Source organism: Coccomyxa subellipsoidea (assembly GCF_000258705.1).
Source record: "Coccomyxa subellipsoidea C-169, whole genome shotgun sequence".
Lineage (NCBI taxonomy): Eukaryota > Viridiplantae > Chlorophyta > Trebouxiophyceae > Coccomyxaceae > Coccomyxa > Coccomyxa subellipsoidea.
In genome coordinates this window covers 2453283-2467842 of record NW_005178039.1, presented here as the reverse complement: position 1 = coordinate 2467842, position 14560 = coordinate 2453283, and the positions used below count along the sequence as shown (strand labels likewise).

General features: G+C 51.0%; 5 protein-coding genes across 5 annotated transcripts; 2 read left to right on the top strand and 3 right to left on the bottom strand.

The window, feature by feature from the left end:
• Positions 1–1036: 1036 nt before the first annotated feature.
• COCSUDRAFT_52886 (SBF-domain-containing protein) lies at positions 1037–4612 on the bottom strand (the record flags this gene model as incomplete). Its single annotated transcript, XM_005649971.1, has 9 exons — positions 4095–4612; positions 2904–2952; positions 2607–2741; positions 2413–2496; positions 2239–2304; positions 1989–2132; positions 1628–1803; positions 1395–1522; positions 1037–1191 (listed from the first exon to the last, which is right to left on the bottom strand). The coding sequence occupies exons 1-9, from the start codon at positions 4166–4168 to the stop codon at positions 1037–1039; spliced, it is 1011 nt and encodes a 336-aa protein (XP_005650028.1). The 5' UTR covers positions 4169–4612.
• On the bottom strand, positions 4510–6715 carry COCSUDRAFT_35823 (phosphatidate cytidylyltransferase; the record flags this gene model as incomplete). The annotated part of the gene is made up of 6 exons (XM_005649970.1): positions 4510–4725; positions 4950–5180; positions 5332–5411; positions 5526–5742; positions 5863–5995; positions 6654–6715. The coding sequence occupies 6 exons, from the start codon at positions 6713–6715 to the stop codon at positions 4510–4512; spliced, it is 939 nt and encodes a 312-aa protein (XP_005650027.1).
• A 612-nt stretch (positions 6716–7327) lies between these two features.
• COCSUDRAFT_28049 (WD40 repeat-like protein) lies at positions 7328–10092 on the top strand (the record flags this gene model as incomplete). Its single annotated transcript, XM_005649969.1, has 10 exons — positions 7328–7489; positions 7573–7642; positions 7761–7855; positions 7963–8094; positions 8227–8386; positions 8563–8667; positions 8887–9114; positions 9407–9506; positions 9611–9707; positions 9841–10092. 10 exons carry the CDS (start codon positions 7328–7330, stop codon positions 10054–10056), a joined length of 1365 nt encoding a protein of 454 aa, XP_005650026.1. The 3' UTR covers positions 10057–10092.
• COCSUDRAFT_28046 (hypothetical protein) lies at positions 10071–12711 on the bottom strand. The gene is made up of 9 exons (XM_005649968.1): positions 12463–12711; positions 12242–12342; positions 12009–12074; positions 11805–11902; positions 11566–11692; positions 11298–11393; positions 10990–11163; positions 10741–10878; positions 10071–10642 (listed from the first exon to the last, which is right to left on the bottom strand). Exons 1-9 carry the CDS (start codon positions 12632–12634, stop codon positions 10565–10567), a joined length of 1050 nt encoding a protein of 349 aa, XP_005650025.1. The 5' UTR covers positions 12635–12711; the 3' UTR covers positions 10071–10564.
• Positions 12712–12835: 124 nt separating this feature from the next.
• Positions 12836–14416, top strand: COCSUDRAFT_22698 (60S ribosomal protein L31). The gene is made up of 4 exons (XM_005649967.1): positions 12836–12874; positions 13188–13382; positions 13549–13620; positions 13835–14416. Exons 2-4 carry the CDS (start codon positions 13188–13190, stop codon positions 13910–13912), a joined length of 345 nt encoding a protein of 114 aa, XP_005650024.1. The 5' UTR covers positions 12836–12874; the 3' UTR covers positions 13913–14416.
• Positions 14417–14560: the final 144 nt, after the last annotated feature.

Here is a 14560-nt window from a genome sequence, read left to right as displayed (position 1 = left end):
TGTAATACTTCCCATGCTCAGACAGAGGCTTCAAGGATGCCATGCTTCGATGTGCAAACCTTCATTACCATGATCTTTTCAAAGTTGTTGCTGGTCCCTGATACCCTTATAATCGGAGGGTACAGGAGCTAGCATATGTTGTTGGACTGTATTTACAACCATGTAGGAGGGCCAGTGGCCAGAACATTCTTCGCATGGATATTCCTCATAAGGTCATTGCAGGAGAGCCGCAGAGAATCGTGCGATTGATGCTTTGTTTACCCAGTACATGAGGCTGGCTGTGCCCAGGAAAATGTAAGACACCTTAGGCTCTGTGAGTATTGCGCTTAAGGAGTCTGTATGCTTTTTTCCAATAAGCTCAGCGCCTGGCAGAATTATAGTCCTAGAAGATCTGACTGCAGTGATCTAAACAGTACTAATAATCAAGCCTCAAGTCTCTTACGGAAGGGCTGCCTCACGCTCTGTAGCTATGCAGCAGTGCAGTGCACTTGACATCAACACTGATGTCAACAATACCAGCAATGCTTCTGACAATACTGCCCTTGGCTGTTGAGGCACGTATTTGCGCATGCAAACTTATCATGACATTTTTGTATTTGCTGACAATCTTGGGCTGATGGGTAGGGTGATTCGTGAACAAGTGTAGCGTATCGCTTCACCCAAGACTTGCGCAATCAAGACTCCAAGCTTGACCGACATGCGCTCAAGGGCCTTCATGTTGAAGGGCCTTAAACATGCATGCTACCACACATAGCATCTCTCAAATAGACAAAGCAACCAAAAGGAATCACATCAACTCCTCAATCCAAAATAGAGTGTCAAAGCAATAATTTTGCAGCATATGCAGAGGCTTGTCACATGTCTGCAGAAGGGTCAGTAAAGGTCAATCCTGTCACTAGTGAAAACGCTACAGGAAACATTTCTCGGTGTCTGAGCTGACTAACCAGCCTGTCTAACAGTGCCCATATTTGTTTCCGTGCAGCCATTTGATCATTGCCAGTCTGTTGAACCGTTCAGAGGCCGAGTGGCAAACCCATCAACCATCCAGTGTGGGCTTGTTGCGCCAGAACACAGCCAGGCCAGATCCTCCCAGGGCCATGAACACCACAGAGACGGCGGAAGGCACAGCCACCAAGGGGTCAGTGAAGTGGGTCTGTGCCAGTAAGAATCCCAATGCTGCGCTTTGCATCCCTGCGTCACAAACCATGCTGTCAGTCTGCAGTAAATGCACTTGCAATATGAAGGATCAGCCCACGATGCTGTCTAGAGTACTAGATAGGTACGTTCACTGCATGCAATCATCACATGATGACTGTGCATACACGAGCAGAGGAGGGGGTAAAGAAGACACTCGAGAGGGACACTGATGCAATTGGGGTGGATGCCGGGCTCACCCGTCTCAATGGAGACAGTCCGGCAGGTCTTCTCATTGAATCCAATACCCTTGCAGATGAAGTAGCCCATAGAGAACGCTGCCACATGGAGCAGAGCCACAGGGATTGACAGGTCCAGGCCCTGAGCCCTGCACCAAAGTTCAAGAGCAGATTCAGGTTCAGGCGTAGCACTGCAAGAACTACTAGAGCTACAAAAGTGCTTCAGAGAGACCTGCATCAGACTGAAGACTCACTTCAGAATGGTGGCGACTTGCGCGCATGGCGACGCGCACAGCAGTGTGGTGAGCGCGACTCCGATCAGGGGCAGGATGGGCTTCAGTTTCTTCACAATATTGGGGAAGAACTCGTTGGTCAGGACACCCAGTATGGTGGGAACCAGAACAACCTGGAACGTGCTCATAGCTAGGCCCTGCGGACAGATGCACAATGTAACATACCAAACATGATTATCGATCGGCACTGACCATCATCAATGCGATCATGGGCAGTGGGCGCATTGTCCCGGTTCACTTGAAAATTGGAAGTAGAATAGTGTTGGGCCCCAGAATGGGGTTCCTCTTCAGGTCACAGGCAGAGGCAACAAAATGCACTCACCACGGCATCAACGGGGACGAGCGTGCCCGCCAGAGTTTTGGTGAGCAGCGGAGTCATGATGATAGCTCCCAGGGTGGACGCTGTTGTCATTAGGACTGACAGGGCCACATCGCCATGCGCGATGTATGTCGCCACGTTGGATGCCTGCGAACAGTATCATTCAAAGAGGCATCAGACCTCGAGATGAGCATGAACATGTGGATTGCAGTGTGAGTACAGTAATCAACTACTGACGCTGCGAAATCCTTACCTGGCCGCCGGGACAGCATGACACCAGGATGAGGCCAACAGCCAGAGGTGGAGAAAGGTTGAGTACCTGCACACAGCCAAGGAGTCACATCAGCATTATTGCCATCTGAAAGAGACATGGTCTTCAGCAGTTGAAGCCGAAGTAACAGCCCATCAATATAAGTAACCACCGCACCTTGGCAATTAGATATCCGAGAAGGGGCTTCACGATGTACTGTGCCAGGTATCCGACACCGATCGGCACCGGGTTTTTGATGCACTGTGTCACACACATTCTTTTCAGCTCACAGTTCCATCTTCTGTATGCAGTTGGGGCATGCCACAATACATCATTTCTGCAATTGCTGATTGACAATTGACTCTAGCCACCTGCTTGAAGTCATCCAGAGTGAGTGTCAGGCCCATCGACAACATCAAGAAGCCCAGGCCATATGTGAAGAGATCGCTCTTGAACCAAAGCAGAGCTGAGGGGCGCGAGATGCCCAACGCCGCTCCCAAGCAAACCTGAGGAGGTGAAATCAGCAGGTTAGCTATTTGCAACACCGAAGATGCATTGTCACAGTTTTATAGAAAGCAGCTGTTGCAGGGCTTTACACATGGAAGCTGTCAGGAGTTCAGAACCCACGTAAGGCTCTTTGACCATAATATTCGAGAGTAGGACCGTACCCAGACAGGGAACAGAGTGGTCAAAACCTCGGTGAATTGCTCAAAACCACTGCGCTGATTGATGTTCAGCTCCTTAGGCACATCGGGGATGGCATCGCTTGCAGAGCTAGCTTGTGGCCTAGTACAAGGCAGCAAAACCACTTAAGTAGAATTACAAGAATACAAACCAGATATATTGGCACGCCAACATGGCCCCCAAGCATTGAACACAAGTGGACAAGGTTTCCTTGCAAGTAAAGACATTCACCTTGTAAGTCCTCTCTGGCCGTTATGCGAGATGCGAATGCTCGACCTCTTGATGTTCTGAGGTTTCAGCGACGGAAGGCCTGAGCTAGCCCTTCTCTGCAGTCGCACTACTTGCAAGTTCTGATGCAGATTGCATGTCCTGCTTGTGCGAAGAAGGCTAGCAGAAAAGCTGGAACCGATGCAATGGGCGCTCATTGTGTCGACCTGAACTTTTCAAGGCCAAAATGCAAAAGAGGGCATCATACACCGAGGAATGCAGCAGCACCCACAGACCGCCAGTGCCCTAGGTTTCTTTGAAGTGGCCCCCCTAGCTAGGGTTCACCTTAGGAGGACCGATGAACTTACTTGAAGGAACTCTGAAGAGGGCTCTGCGGGTCCTACTGCAGTAATGCTGTCATGTTGACAATAGCCTGCCTCAAGTCATGCATGCGCATGCATGCCGCCAAGCGAGGCCGCCTTGAACTTGCAAGTGCCACTGCCGCCGCGGCGGGGCCGGCGAACGGCCGCGGTGGTGAACGCATCAGAGTCACTCAGAAGGCCCGGCCACCAGTGATTCTACAACAGTTTGGCCAGTTGGCCTGCCGCAAACCTCACGTTGCTGCCCCTAGAGCAGGGCCCCTGGGGTTACAGTGCACGCCACCGCATGGAGATCCAGCACGTGTACCGTACCACGTGGTGACCACGTATAGCATATGCATGATCTCAATGCAAATGCCACCTATCACAGTGAATGCCATTGAGTGAGTCAAAAGGAGCTTTGCAATAGTCTCCTTAAATCGGCAAAAGGGATGCAATTTGCATGATAGTGAATTCAATATTGACTCTGTTACATCATGTATGATATGTTGCATTATTAGGTGTCATTGGGTACTGGATAGTGACTAGCAAAATTGTTGGGCACGCTGCCTGAGACCATCACATACACGTGCCCTCCTGAGCACATACTGCTGCAGCTGCCAGCCAGCTGCAACAGAATGGCTGCGCTGTGTGATGCTCAGGTGCAGCAGCAACAACTCCATATTATGCAAACGTCTATCCTTGCAGGCCTGCACCTAGGGCATACAATACCCATGCCTAGGCCCTGCTGTGAGAAAGTATCGTATAAAAAATTTGAGTACTCAATGCGTTGCCACACAGATAGACACATAACCTCATAAAAACGTCCAGTTCTATGCATTTGCACGGAGCTCACACCTCTGCCTTGAAGTTGTCCTGTGAACTTGATAGGCACGCTTCTATACTGTTCAAGCAAAATTGACCGGCGAATTTTGCAAGTTTGCTTCTGCTATATTTGCACTTGCTGTGCTGCACTTCGATGATGGGCAACCAGGCTGAGCGCATGAGCATCCGCTGGTCAAGCCTACAGACCAAAAAGGGGAGTGACAAACTTCAGGATGAAATACACAATAGCTCCGGTGAAGATGTAGGAGTCGAATCTGTCCAGGAGTCCGCCGTGGCCAGGGATCAGATCCCCCGCATCCTTCAGGCCAGCATCCCGTTTCATTACGCTCTCTATGAGGTCCCCGCAGAGGCTGGCAAGGAAGATGAGAAGAGCTAGCCCAACAGCCACGCCAGCCTGCGTGCCATGGCATATTATCCTATCACGACCATGCACATGCGACGATCCATCATAATTCTTCTGCAAGTTTCCAGAGTTACCTTGATTCTATAGGCTGCAAAACATTTGATAAACAAGTACTGCAAAAGAATCCGGCAGGACTCACGTCAAAGGGCAGCAGCAAAAGCATCAGCAGATGGGCACCAGATGTGACAGGATGGGCTAAGGACAGAGACAGCCACCTGAGCAGGCCATCTCAGGAAGCGCCAGAAGGCGAGGGCCACCAGTGTGCTGCACATGAGGCCGCCAATGGCGCCTTCCACAGTCTTCTTTGGGCTAATGCTGATGAGCTGCGTGCGCCCCAGGGTCTTGCCAAATGCGTACGCTCCAGTGTCAGCCGCAATCGTGCATGCCACCGCCATGAAGGTGGCAATGAGGCCCACTGTCCAGTGCGAGATACCTCCAAAGAGCACCTGAGCATGGCAGCATTGCATGAGCGCCTGACAGCACAATGCCCTGCAAATTTTGAAGATGCCAAGGAGGCTATTCGATCAGAGATGCTCTCAAGATCTATACAAGAAACGACTTTCCCCAATCCAAGACTGATCTCGGCCAGGGTCGCACCGGCCATCCGTGCAGTGCTGTGCTGTTGATGGCAGGAGCTGAAAGCACACGCAGCTTGATCCAAAAGCTGGGCAAATAGCCTGCAAGCAACAAGGCATCGGTCAACTCTGTCAGTGGCTCTGTCAGTGGAATCTAGTTTGCTTGAGCAGCAAATATTGCTAGATAAATGTGTCCAAAAAACTAGTGGCACGCACCGCAGTAGAATAGACCAAAGACTGACGACGCCAGCTGCGAAAACTTAAGCTTGTTTACCATCAGAAGCTGCAGGGACAGCAGGGCAAAGGAGGAGACCGCCAAGGCTGCCGTTGACCGGCCATTTGATGCGTAGGTCCATACGGACAGGCAGATGCACATCAGGCTGGTCAGCGCACTGACAAGAGGCGGAGGTGGCTCCATGCCTGCACTGATTCCCTGCACAGCAGATAGCCAGCCATCATTGTCTACATACCCTCTCAACAGAAATTGTATCACCCTCTGTAGTATTTGGTTGCAAACGGTCCAATAAGGTGCGCAATCATGGACTGTGCTTGCCTTGGACGTGACAAAGCCATAGAATTCCTGGGTGGCTTGGTATGCCACCAGGCAGGTCGCTATTGTGAAGATCCAGCCACCAGCCAAGATAACCAGGCCTCCTCCGAGACCCAAAATGCTACCGGACACAATCCTGCTCGTGAGGCTCCCCAAGCCCCTGCTCTGCACTGGCTCTGCTTCTGCTTGTTTCGGTCCAACCACTGGAATGCCAGCGTCTGCGGATATGGCAGCCGGTGTAAGTGATCGTCTCCTATTGCGAAGTAAGACTTGCTGCCGTTCTGCCTGCCTCGGGAAAGAAGGCCAGCTCTGCAGGATCGGTCTCTGAGAACACGTGCCAATCCGCTGCCGCCCAGTCGTGATTCTGCTGCAGGTGTGCGGGTGGCCAGAGCTAGATGTAAACAATCTATTGCGCACCAACTGACTACTGTGGATGTTCAAATTGCCACCAACCACGCCGGTGGTCATACTGGCATACACTAACACAGATTGTACGCCCAACTTACTCCTCCGTTAGGGGCTGAACCCCATCGCTAACAGTAGCAAAGGCTTGTTTGCACAAGATGTTTACCTGCTTCGAAGTTTGAGGAATTGATCGTTGGCCTGTGGAGAAAGAACTCTAGACAGCCCAGCGATAAACCCTATCAGGAAGCGGGTGTGCTATGCTTTCTGAGGGGAATGTAGGGCTTCGCCTCCCATGAGAAGAAATTGATATTTACAGAGATGTCCTGTGCATAGGAGTCTCATGTATCAACCTTTTGTCCTGTTTGATTCGAAGATCAACTTTTTCTCACTTGCCCAGTTCCAAGGGACGCTCCTTGAGGGTTGCAATATGAACATCATATTTGATCCTCATCGTTTCTTCGCTGCATTACGATTGTTAGACTGATATACTAACATTTAATTGGTAACCTCAGTAGAATGGCAGCAGACGAGGAGATGATCGATGCGAATGGGGCGCCTGACAATCAGCTGCCCCCTCCTTCGACAGCACCTCCCACCCTTCCTCCTCCATCCTCGCCGCCTCCAGGTGCTTAAATAGCAGATGGAGTCGCTCCTCTTGTTGGATGAGTCAGCATGCTTATATGCGTCTGTCAGGAAGTTGGTGTGCTTGTCAAGGGACGTGTGCAAGGGACTCCAACATATTTATATTATGGCTCCATAGCTGATTCGCCAACAAAATGCTCAACATCTGAATGTCAACCCTTCAGGATCATCTGCTCAGAGTCCCTTGGGCTCCAGCGCTCCATCTCAAGGGGCGTCAGAAGCAGTGGGCCCATCTGGAGGTTTCGTCAGTGCAGTAGACGACAATGCGGAGACCATCGCTCTCCCAGAGGTACAGCAAGCTAATTTGTCTTCTTGCTCAGGGCAAATCTGCACAGGATGTGCCCTTTTGAATTATGCACACACCTTTGACAGTTCCGTCTTGAAAAGTCACCAAAGAATGAACAGAGGCACTGTTTCCCCGATGCAGGCCAGCCGCCATGCCCAGATCCTACAGGAGGAGGCTGTCCGGCAGATGGAGCTGCGCAGGCGCATGCGTGCGGCGGTTGTGCCCACACAAGATGCAGAAGTGCGGAGGACGCTGCGGTTGCTCAAGGAGCCCGTCACTCTGTTTGGCGAAAGAGAGGTGCGGCGACTGGGCTGTGTGAATGCGTTTACTGTTGCAGTGCAGACATGTACTGGATGCCAGACCATTTTGACACATTGCAGATGGAGAGGAGGGATCGGCTGAGGAAGCTACTGGCAGAAATGGATGACGATGAAAAGCTAGACAAGCTGGGTGCGTCTTGCTCACCACACTGGCATGCAGATCGGCACTGCTATATGAGTTGCAATTATGTGTCCCAGGTTGGGTTCTGCTGAGCATCAGAGAATGTGAAAATTATGTCTCTGAACAGGAGGAGCCGAGCCGGAAGATGTTGACATGGTGGAAATAAGGAAGGAAAAGTTTTACACAGAGGGCCCACCCCAGCTGAAGGCCGCTCGCATGCATGTACGAGTCGTCCCTTTCATTTCCGTGCTCTCAAGCTGCTTCATTTGCACTGTCAGATTGAAGGCAAGCATCTGTCTATAGATATATGCATGTATTGGGTTCCGCAGTTGGCTCATTGGTCCCTGGAGAGGGCCATGGACCGCATTAACTTCTCAAAAAGGAAGAGGGAGAGCCCGGACGAGGACGAGCTGTCTGAAAGGAAGGCTGCTGTAGACGCTGCGAAGGGTGTTGTCAATCAGGTATAGGATCAGAGCTCACGGTCTTTTTTTGCATTCCGATGCATTTCACAGGCATTGGAGGGGCGGCCCCATGCTGTACTTCTGCACATGCACTTGAGGAGGCAATCAAAATTGGCATGCGGTACACTGCAGAGCAGTGAGATCGGCGATGATCGCCCCATCACGGCGTGCGCATTCTCTCCCAGCGGCCAGCAGCTGGCCACGGCAGCACTGAGCGGCTTGCTGAAGCTGTGGACGGTGCCCGATTGCCAGAAGCAGATAACCATTAAGGCGCATGCAGATCGTGTCACAGGTAGGACGCGCTGCCTCTGTCTTGCTCTTTGGGTAGGTCGTCACAGACCTGTATGCTCTGATGGCTAGCTGCTAATTGACGATCATGCCCTCTTTTGTGCATGATCGCGAGCCTGCAAGCATTGCCACCCAGCAAGGAGTTGCACAATTTTCTTGAAGCGCTCATGTGTGCTGCAGGGGTGGCGTGGCACCCACACGCGGGTGCGCCTGGGCAGGGTGAGGACGCACCTGCGCTGGTGACAGGAGGCGTGGACACCACCGCTCGCCTCTGGTCAGCCTCAGGTTGCTTGCGCGCTCCCATGCCTGCTCTTCTGCACTGCGTCACGTTCAAAATATTCTCCACATTCCTTCCCGATCAAAACCAAACTGCCCTCACAGCACCAGGAGCCTGTTTGGCAAACAACCACTGATTCTTGCTGCAGCCACTTGCAGATCAGAGCAGACTTGACACAAGAAACATCAGAGCACCGCTCAGCATTTGCATTCTGGGGCGGCATTCAGGGAAGCAGCTGCGGACGTTGGCGGGCCACGCGGATCGGCTGGGGCGAGTGGCGGTGCACCCGATGGGGCAGCACCTGGGCACGGCCAGCTTTGACCAGACCTGGCGGCTGTGGGACCTGGAGACGGGGGACTGTCTGCTCGAGCAGGAGGGCCACAGCCGCAGCGTCTACACCGTCGCATTCCAGGGGGACGGCGCTCTGGCCGCGTCCGGCGGACTGGACGCCATCGGTGGGTCTCTTCTTCTCTAGTACAAAGGAGAGATGATCTGCCTAGAAGACATGCAGTAAGGGTGGATCAGCATTGAACCTACCGTCAGCAGCACTGTAATCTCTCAAGCATTGTACAGGACTTCTGAGAGGGCAAGGACCTGTGCCACTGCCATGAAAAATGAGGCTGCAGGAAATTGTCACGTTTGGTGCAGCTGTAAGCAGGGAGGATGAGCGCGCTGGATGCGTGAAGGCAGGGTGTCAAGACACCAGATGGGAAGCGCCGGCTCACAACTTGGTGTGTGGGTGCGCAGGGCGGCTTTGGGACCTGAGGTCGGGTAACAGCATCATGGTGCTGGAGGGGCATGTTAGGGGGATCCTGTCCATGGACTTCTCTCCCAACGGCTACCAGCTGTAAGCACCAGCCCTGCACCTCTTTGCTAACCCACCTTGACATGAGGCTGGCTTGCAATGTCCTCAAGACATGCTGGAAAATTTGACTTTAAGTTGCTCTGCAGGGTAAGTGGGAGTGAAGACCACACAGCAAAGGTGTGGGATTTGAGGAAGAGAAAGGCTTTGTACACCCTGCCTGGCCATACCTCCCTTGTGTCACAGGTAAGGGGTCTTGCTTTCCACTGCAGTTGTATAAACCGAGTGAACACCTACTGTGCAGAAGACCTGATGTTGTGTATAGGTGAATGGTTGAGGTCTGCACATGCTGAATGGCAATCTTGCTCTCTAAATGCAGGTGAGGTATGAGCCGTGTGATGGCTACTACTTGCTGACCGCCGGCTATGATAACACTGCAAAATTGTGGTCATCGGACAACTTCAAACTCATTGCAACCCTTGCCGGGCATGAAGGAAGAGTCATAGGAGCTGATATCAGCCCAGATGGCAGCGGCCTGATTGCCTCTGTCAGCGCTGATCGCACCATCAAGTTGTGGGCTTCTGGTTTGCTGTGATGGTTGGTGTAAATGTCAGAAGTTCAATTTTACAACAGATACTTCAAAAGAGCCACAAATTGCACATAATCTCATCTCACGATTGATGCAGGTACAGCATCGCAGTCCTTCCAGATTACCTGTGATCAAATCTCTCCAAATTTAGAACCGTTGTGACAGGTGCAAACAGTATCATTCTCTTGATGCTGTGGCCACGTGTGCACAAGCAATCGCAGAGCACCGATCTTGATAGACTCAGTGCAGAAATTAGTCTTCTCTTAGTAGATTCCTCCAAGTCCTGCTTGCGCCCATCCCAATCATCTATGGGTCATGATCAAACCAAAGAATCGCAGTTTCTGGCAGGAAATACGGTAGTCTTGTCCACTAAGATACGCACATCTCCAACATCGGCAAGTGATGGCCTATCTTGCAGCAGCACAGACCAGCTATACAAGGAAACCGCACTTCACCTCAGTTCCCAAAGGAGTACCATTCCCTCAAAAAATCTTTATTACATGCCAAAATGGTCTCAAGCAGGCGAGGGCTCTTTCTTGGATGCTGATGAGGAGCCGCTCGGTCCGGATCCAGGCATCTCCGAAATGATCATCTGCATGGTAACAATGCCTTCAGCATTGCAGAAGACAAAAAGGACTCCTGGGCATGTCAGCACAGATTCATTCTTCAACATCACGCAACAACACATACCGAGCGCTTTGTGGCATCCACGGTGATCTTGGCCTTGCAGTTGCCGCACTGCACAAGGTTGGTGTCGCGCGAGCCCTTCACGGTCAGGATGTCCCCAAAGTAAGTCTGAACCTCTGTGAGGCAGTTGGGGCAAGGACCCTGCACACATGAACAAAACATTAGACAATTTCACATCATTCAACTCTCAAGACTGTTGCCCATGCATGAAAGATGAACTGCAAGCCCGAAAGTTTCAACAGAATGGGTCACCTTCAGGATGAGGAAGTCCTTCAGAGCGAGATTGGTGAGTGAGCTTGAAACAATGTATGTCAACGGCAGCACAAATCCCCAGACAGCAAAGATACCAAAGGGCTCTGGCAACTCCACTAGCTTGGTGATCTCAAAGCCCGTCAAGTCATCGATGCTGAACAACACAATGAGCGTCTGCGGAACAAATATGCTGTTAGTCTCGAAAAAACTGCAAACACAGACGGACCAACATGCTCCTACCGCATGACACGTCATAGCCCAAATCCATTCCCTGTTGTTTAACAGGGTAAGCAGGATAAAGAACTCACGAAAATGGCTGCAGGAAGATTGAGGAGGGTCATCTTCAGGTAATCTGGAACTGCATCGCTGTAGATTCTTCGGCTTCTGATGCTGCACCTAGGTCCCTGCAGCATGCAGACAAAGTGCAGTTTGAATCAGACACCACCCAAACAATTCATGTGCACCAGAGAGCAGAAAATGGGGGGTTTAGGCATTGGCAAACAGGAACACACAATGTGCATGCATTCATTGTGCAATCATCTGATGAAGAGCCTCCTAGATGGCCCAAGTACATACCTGCTGTACAACTTTGCTGTTCTTCTTCCGCAGCTGGTCCTTCAGAGAGTCATACTCCTCGTCCGACACAATAGACTTTCCTGCCTGGAATGCCAATGATGCCTCCAGAAACCTCTGTTCTGTTGAGCTGCACCCCCAACACATTTGCAGGTCTCAGCAACATTCAACAAGATGCAGCCTTTCAAAAGTAGTACTGTCTTGCCGTCTGCAGCAACAGCTTGAAGTGAGTATGATCGCACCTCAGAATCGCTACCTTGCTCCCAGCCCACAAAAGTTCCTCTTTCAGGTTGTCAAACTCTTCATTCGACATTGTCGGTGCTTCCTCATAGTAAAACGCCTGCTTGGAATAGTGCCACATTTAGACATTGCCTCTTTGGGCCTACGTTCAATGTGAGCCTCGTCAACACCAGAGTCCTCTGGCTGCATATGAGTGATAAGCTTACCCGCAATGCTTCCAAAAAGTCTTGCTCCTTCTCACCGAGGCTCTTCTTACTCCTCGGGCGAGCCCCCTGCAGTATTGAAATCCAAGCTCATTCGACACCCATCACAGCACTGGTGCAACACGGTGTCAGGCAGTCCTGATGGATTGTGTGGCTGTCACTTTTCGAGAGCATAATGCATGCGAGGTCACCGAAAATCTGCAGGCTTTACATAAGGAGAAAGCAGGACAACACACCGTCTTGTCCAATGTGCAATAATCGAGAATGTTCTCGTCCACTATTTCTTCAAGAGCTGGCAGGGCCTCCTTCACCTTTTCGACTACTGCACTGATCCCACCTGTACAAAGAAGCCACAACATCTCAGTATAAGCTGCGAAAGACAGGCTATTGGAGTGCATCGACCGCTCTGGAGGAGAAGCCACACGCCAAAGCGTAATGGGTGGTACAACAAACTTACTCTTCTTGTCATCAGCAGCTCTCACGATGAAGGACTGCCTTTGAGCACGGCAAATACGGCGCCACAAGTTGTTCGGAGCGCTTCCAGGCACCCTTTGGTGCGTGAGTTGCTGCAGCTTTAAAGTGCTGCAGCTAGCCTGCCCAGACAGGGACGTTTGCGCGCGGACCTGCATGCTTCCCACTGCACAACACTACCTCTCTATATGCGATCTTCAATCTCCCTATGTTCTCTGTGTGTGGTTAGATAGATTGATGGGATAATACGATGAATATCTCTGCGCGGAACTCCATAACGTTATAGACCCATCTGTAACAGGGGTTTGGAGTATCGAACCTATTGGCTGCGAGATCGCTGCTGCTCCCAAAGTTTTGGAGGCGGCGGTTTGCAGCAGCGCAAGGCAGGCTTGGGCAAGGTGGGCCACCGTTGCACCATTGCAATTGAAGATATCGCATAGCTGTGAGGGAGCACAGGTCCAAATAAGCTGCGTTTGAGGCATTCCCAGCAGCCACTACAATTTACTGTGTCATCATGTCAACTAGTGTCTAGGACAGCATACGACGGTCCTGTCGCATTGTTTGATGAGTTTGCATGGTGCAGAACATATGATGTTTGCCTTGATCCTCTGGTCAGGTGGATGTCCTGTCAAGCTTTGGCATTCTCTCAGGCTTTCAAGCATGCTGATGAAGGAACTCGATTCTTGCATCTTACATATTCTGTATCTGCAGATGGTGAAGAAGGACCACTCCAAGGATGTGGTTACTCGCGAGTACACCATCAACCTGCACAAGCGTCTGAACAGCACATCCTTCAAGAAGCGGGCACCCAAAGCGATCAAGGAGATCAAGAAGTTCGCAGCAAAGCACATGAAGACAAAGGATGTCAGAATAGACGTCAAGCTGAACAAGGCTGTGTGGGCAAAGGTGAGGGCCTTGGATCACAACCTCCTTCCTGGAGGTCCCAAAGATCTAAAGTTGGTGTCTGATTGAAGTGGCCCCCAAGAAGCATAGCCCAGTTAGTTTCAGCAAACATTAAACAAGATCCACACCAAACCTGGCGGTCACACCAACGTGTTTATTTGCGCGACAGGGAATCAAGAAGGTGCCGACAAAGTTGCGCATCCAGATTTCCAGGAGGAGGAATGATGACGAGGATGCTCAGGTGCGGATGACTGGCTTGTGCACATTGATAAGGATGCATTGTATCTGCAGGAGGGGAGGTGATGAATGTGTAAAAAGGAGTGATAATGTGCCCAGAACACGTGCAGCAGAAAGGGAATCAGAAGTAATTCCTACTGTCAGTGCATGTACAAGCTGGAAAGCAGACATGCAAACACGGCTGGACATTGTGTTGACCCAGTGTTTGCGTGGTGCAGGAGGACATGTACTCCTACGTGACATACTCGGACGATCAGATCACAAAGGGCAAGGGCACAGCCATTGTGGAGGCTTGATCTGCCGACATGATGTCACTGTTTGTCCTCTGTGGTTCCTTCTGCACTCTGTGAGAGCGGGCATCTGCCAAGTGTGTCCGTAGATCGTGTACTTTTAAGAAAAATCAGTCATTTGGGACGAATCCCATCCCATCCAAAGTTTCAAGGATGTGCATAATGTTGCCAATTGTAATACTGGTGGCTATCTATTGAAGAATTTGGATACATCTGACATTGTGGAAAATGTCAGCTTGTGCGCAGCTGGTCTCATGGCGGCCTGTATACCCATCTGTCGTCAACTTCTTCCTAGCATTAAAAAATGAATTGGATTTCATCCAATTGGAGTTCAAACAAACAGAATGTTCCTTAAGGCATGCTCAAGGACGCTGTAGGCTCCTGCTGTCAAGACACCGCCTGGATCTGAAGGCTGTGAAGATTGCGGAGGAAGGCCTGCAGCTCGCCAAGCTACATGCCCATCCCGTCGCACCAAGATAGCACCACCTTCTGTTACCTGCGAGCCCAATTAATTTTTTGGAATCCTTCATTCCCTTGCAGATCATGAAGCTTCGAACCCAAAGGTAAAAATGAAACGCAGCAGGCAGAGAGCTTGACAGACACAGACTCACATCTCTCAATTGCCGCCACTGCTGCGACACATCAAAAGCCACA

Coding starts and splice junctions, on each gene's coding strand:
- COCSUDRAFT_28046 (XM_005649968.1), bottom strand. CDS start 12,634: ATGCAGGTCCGCGCGCAAACGTCCCTGTCTGGGCAGGCTAGCTGCAGC. Junction 12,343..12,462: donor AGCTGCTGATGACAAGAAGA/GTAAGTTTGTTG, acceptor TTCTTTGTACAG/GTGGGATCAGTGCAGTAGTC. Junction 11,693..11,804: donor AGCAAGGTAGCGATTCTGAG/GTGCGATCATAC, acceptor TTGGGGGTGCAG/CTCAACAGAACAGAGGTTTC.
- COCSUDRAFT_22698 (XM_005649967.1), top strand. CDS start 13,188: ATGGTGAAGAAGGACCACTCCAAGGATGTGGTTACTCGCGAGTACACC. Junction 13,383..13,548: donor ACAAGGCTGTGTGGGCAAAG/GTGAGGGCCTTG, acceptor TTTGCGCGACAG/GGAATCAAGAAGGTGCCGAC. Junction 13,621..13,834: donor ATGATGACGAGGATGCTCAG/GTGCGGATGACT, acceptor TGCGTGGTGCAG/GAGGACATGTACTCCTACGT.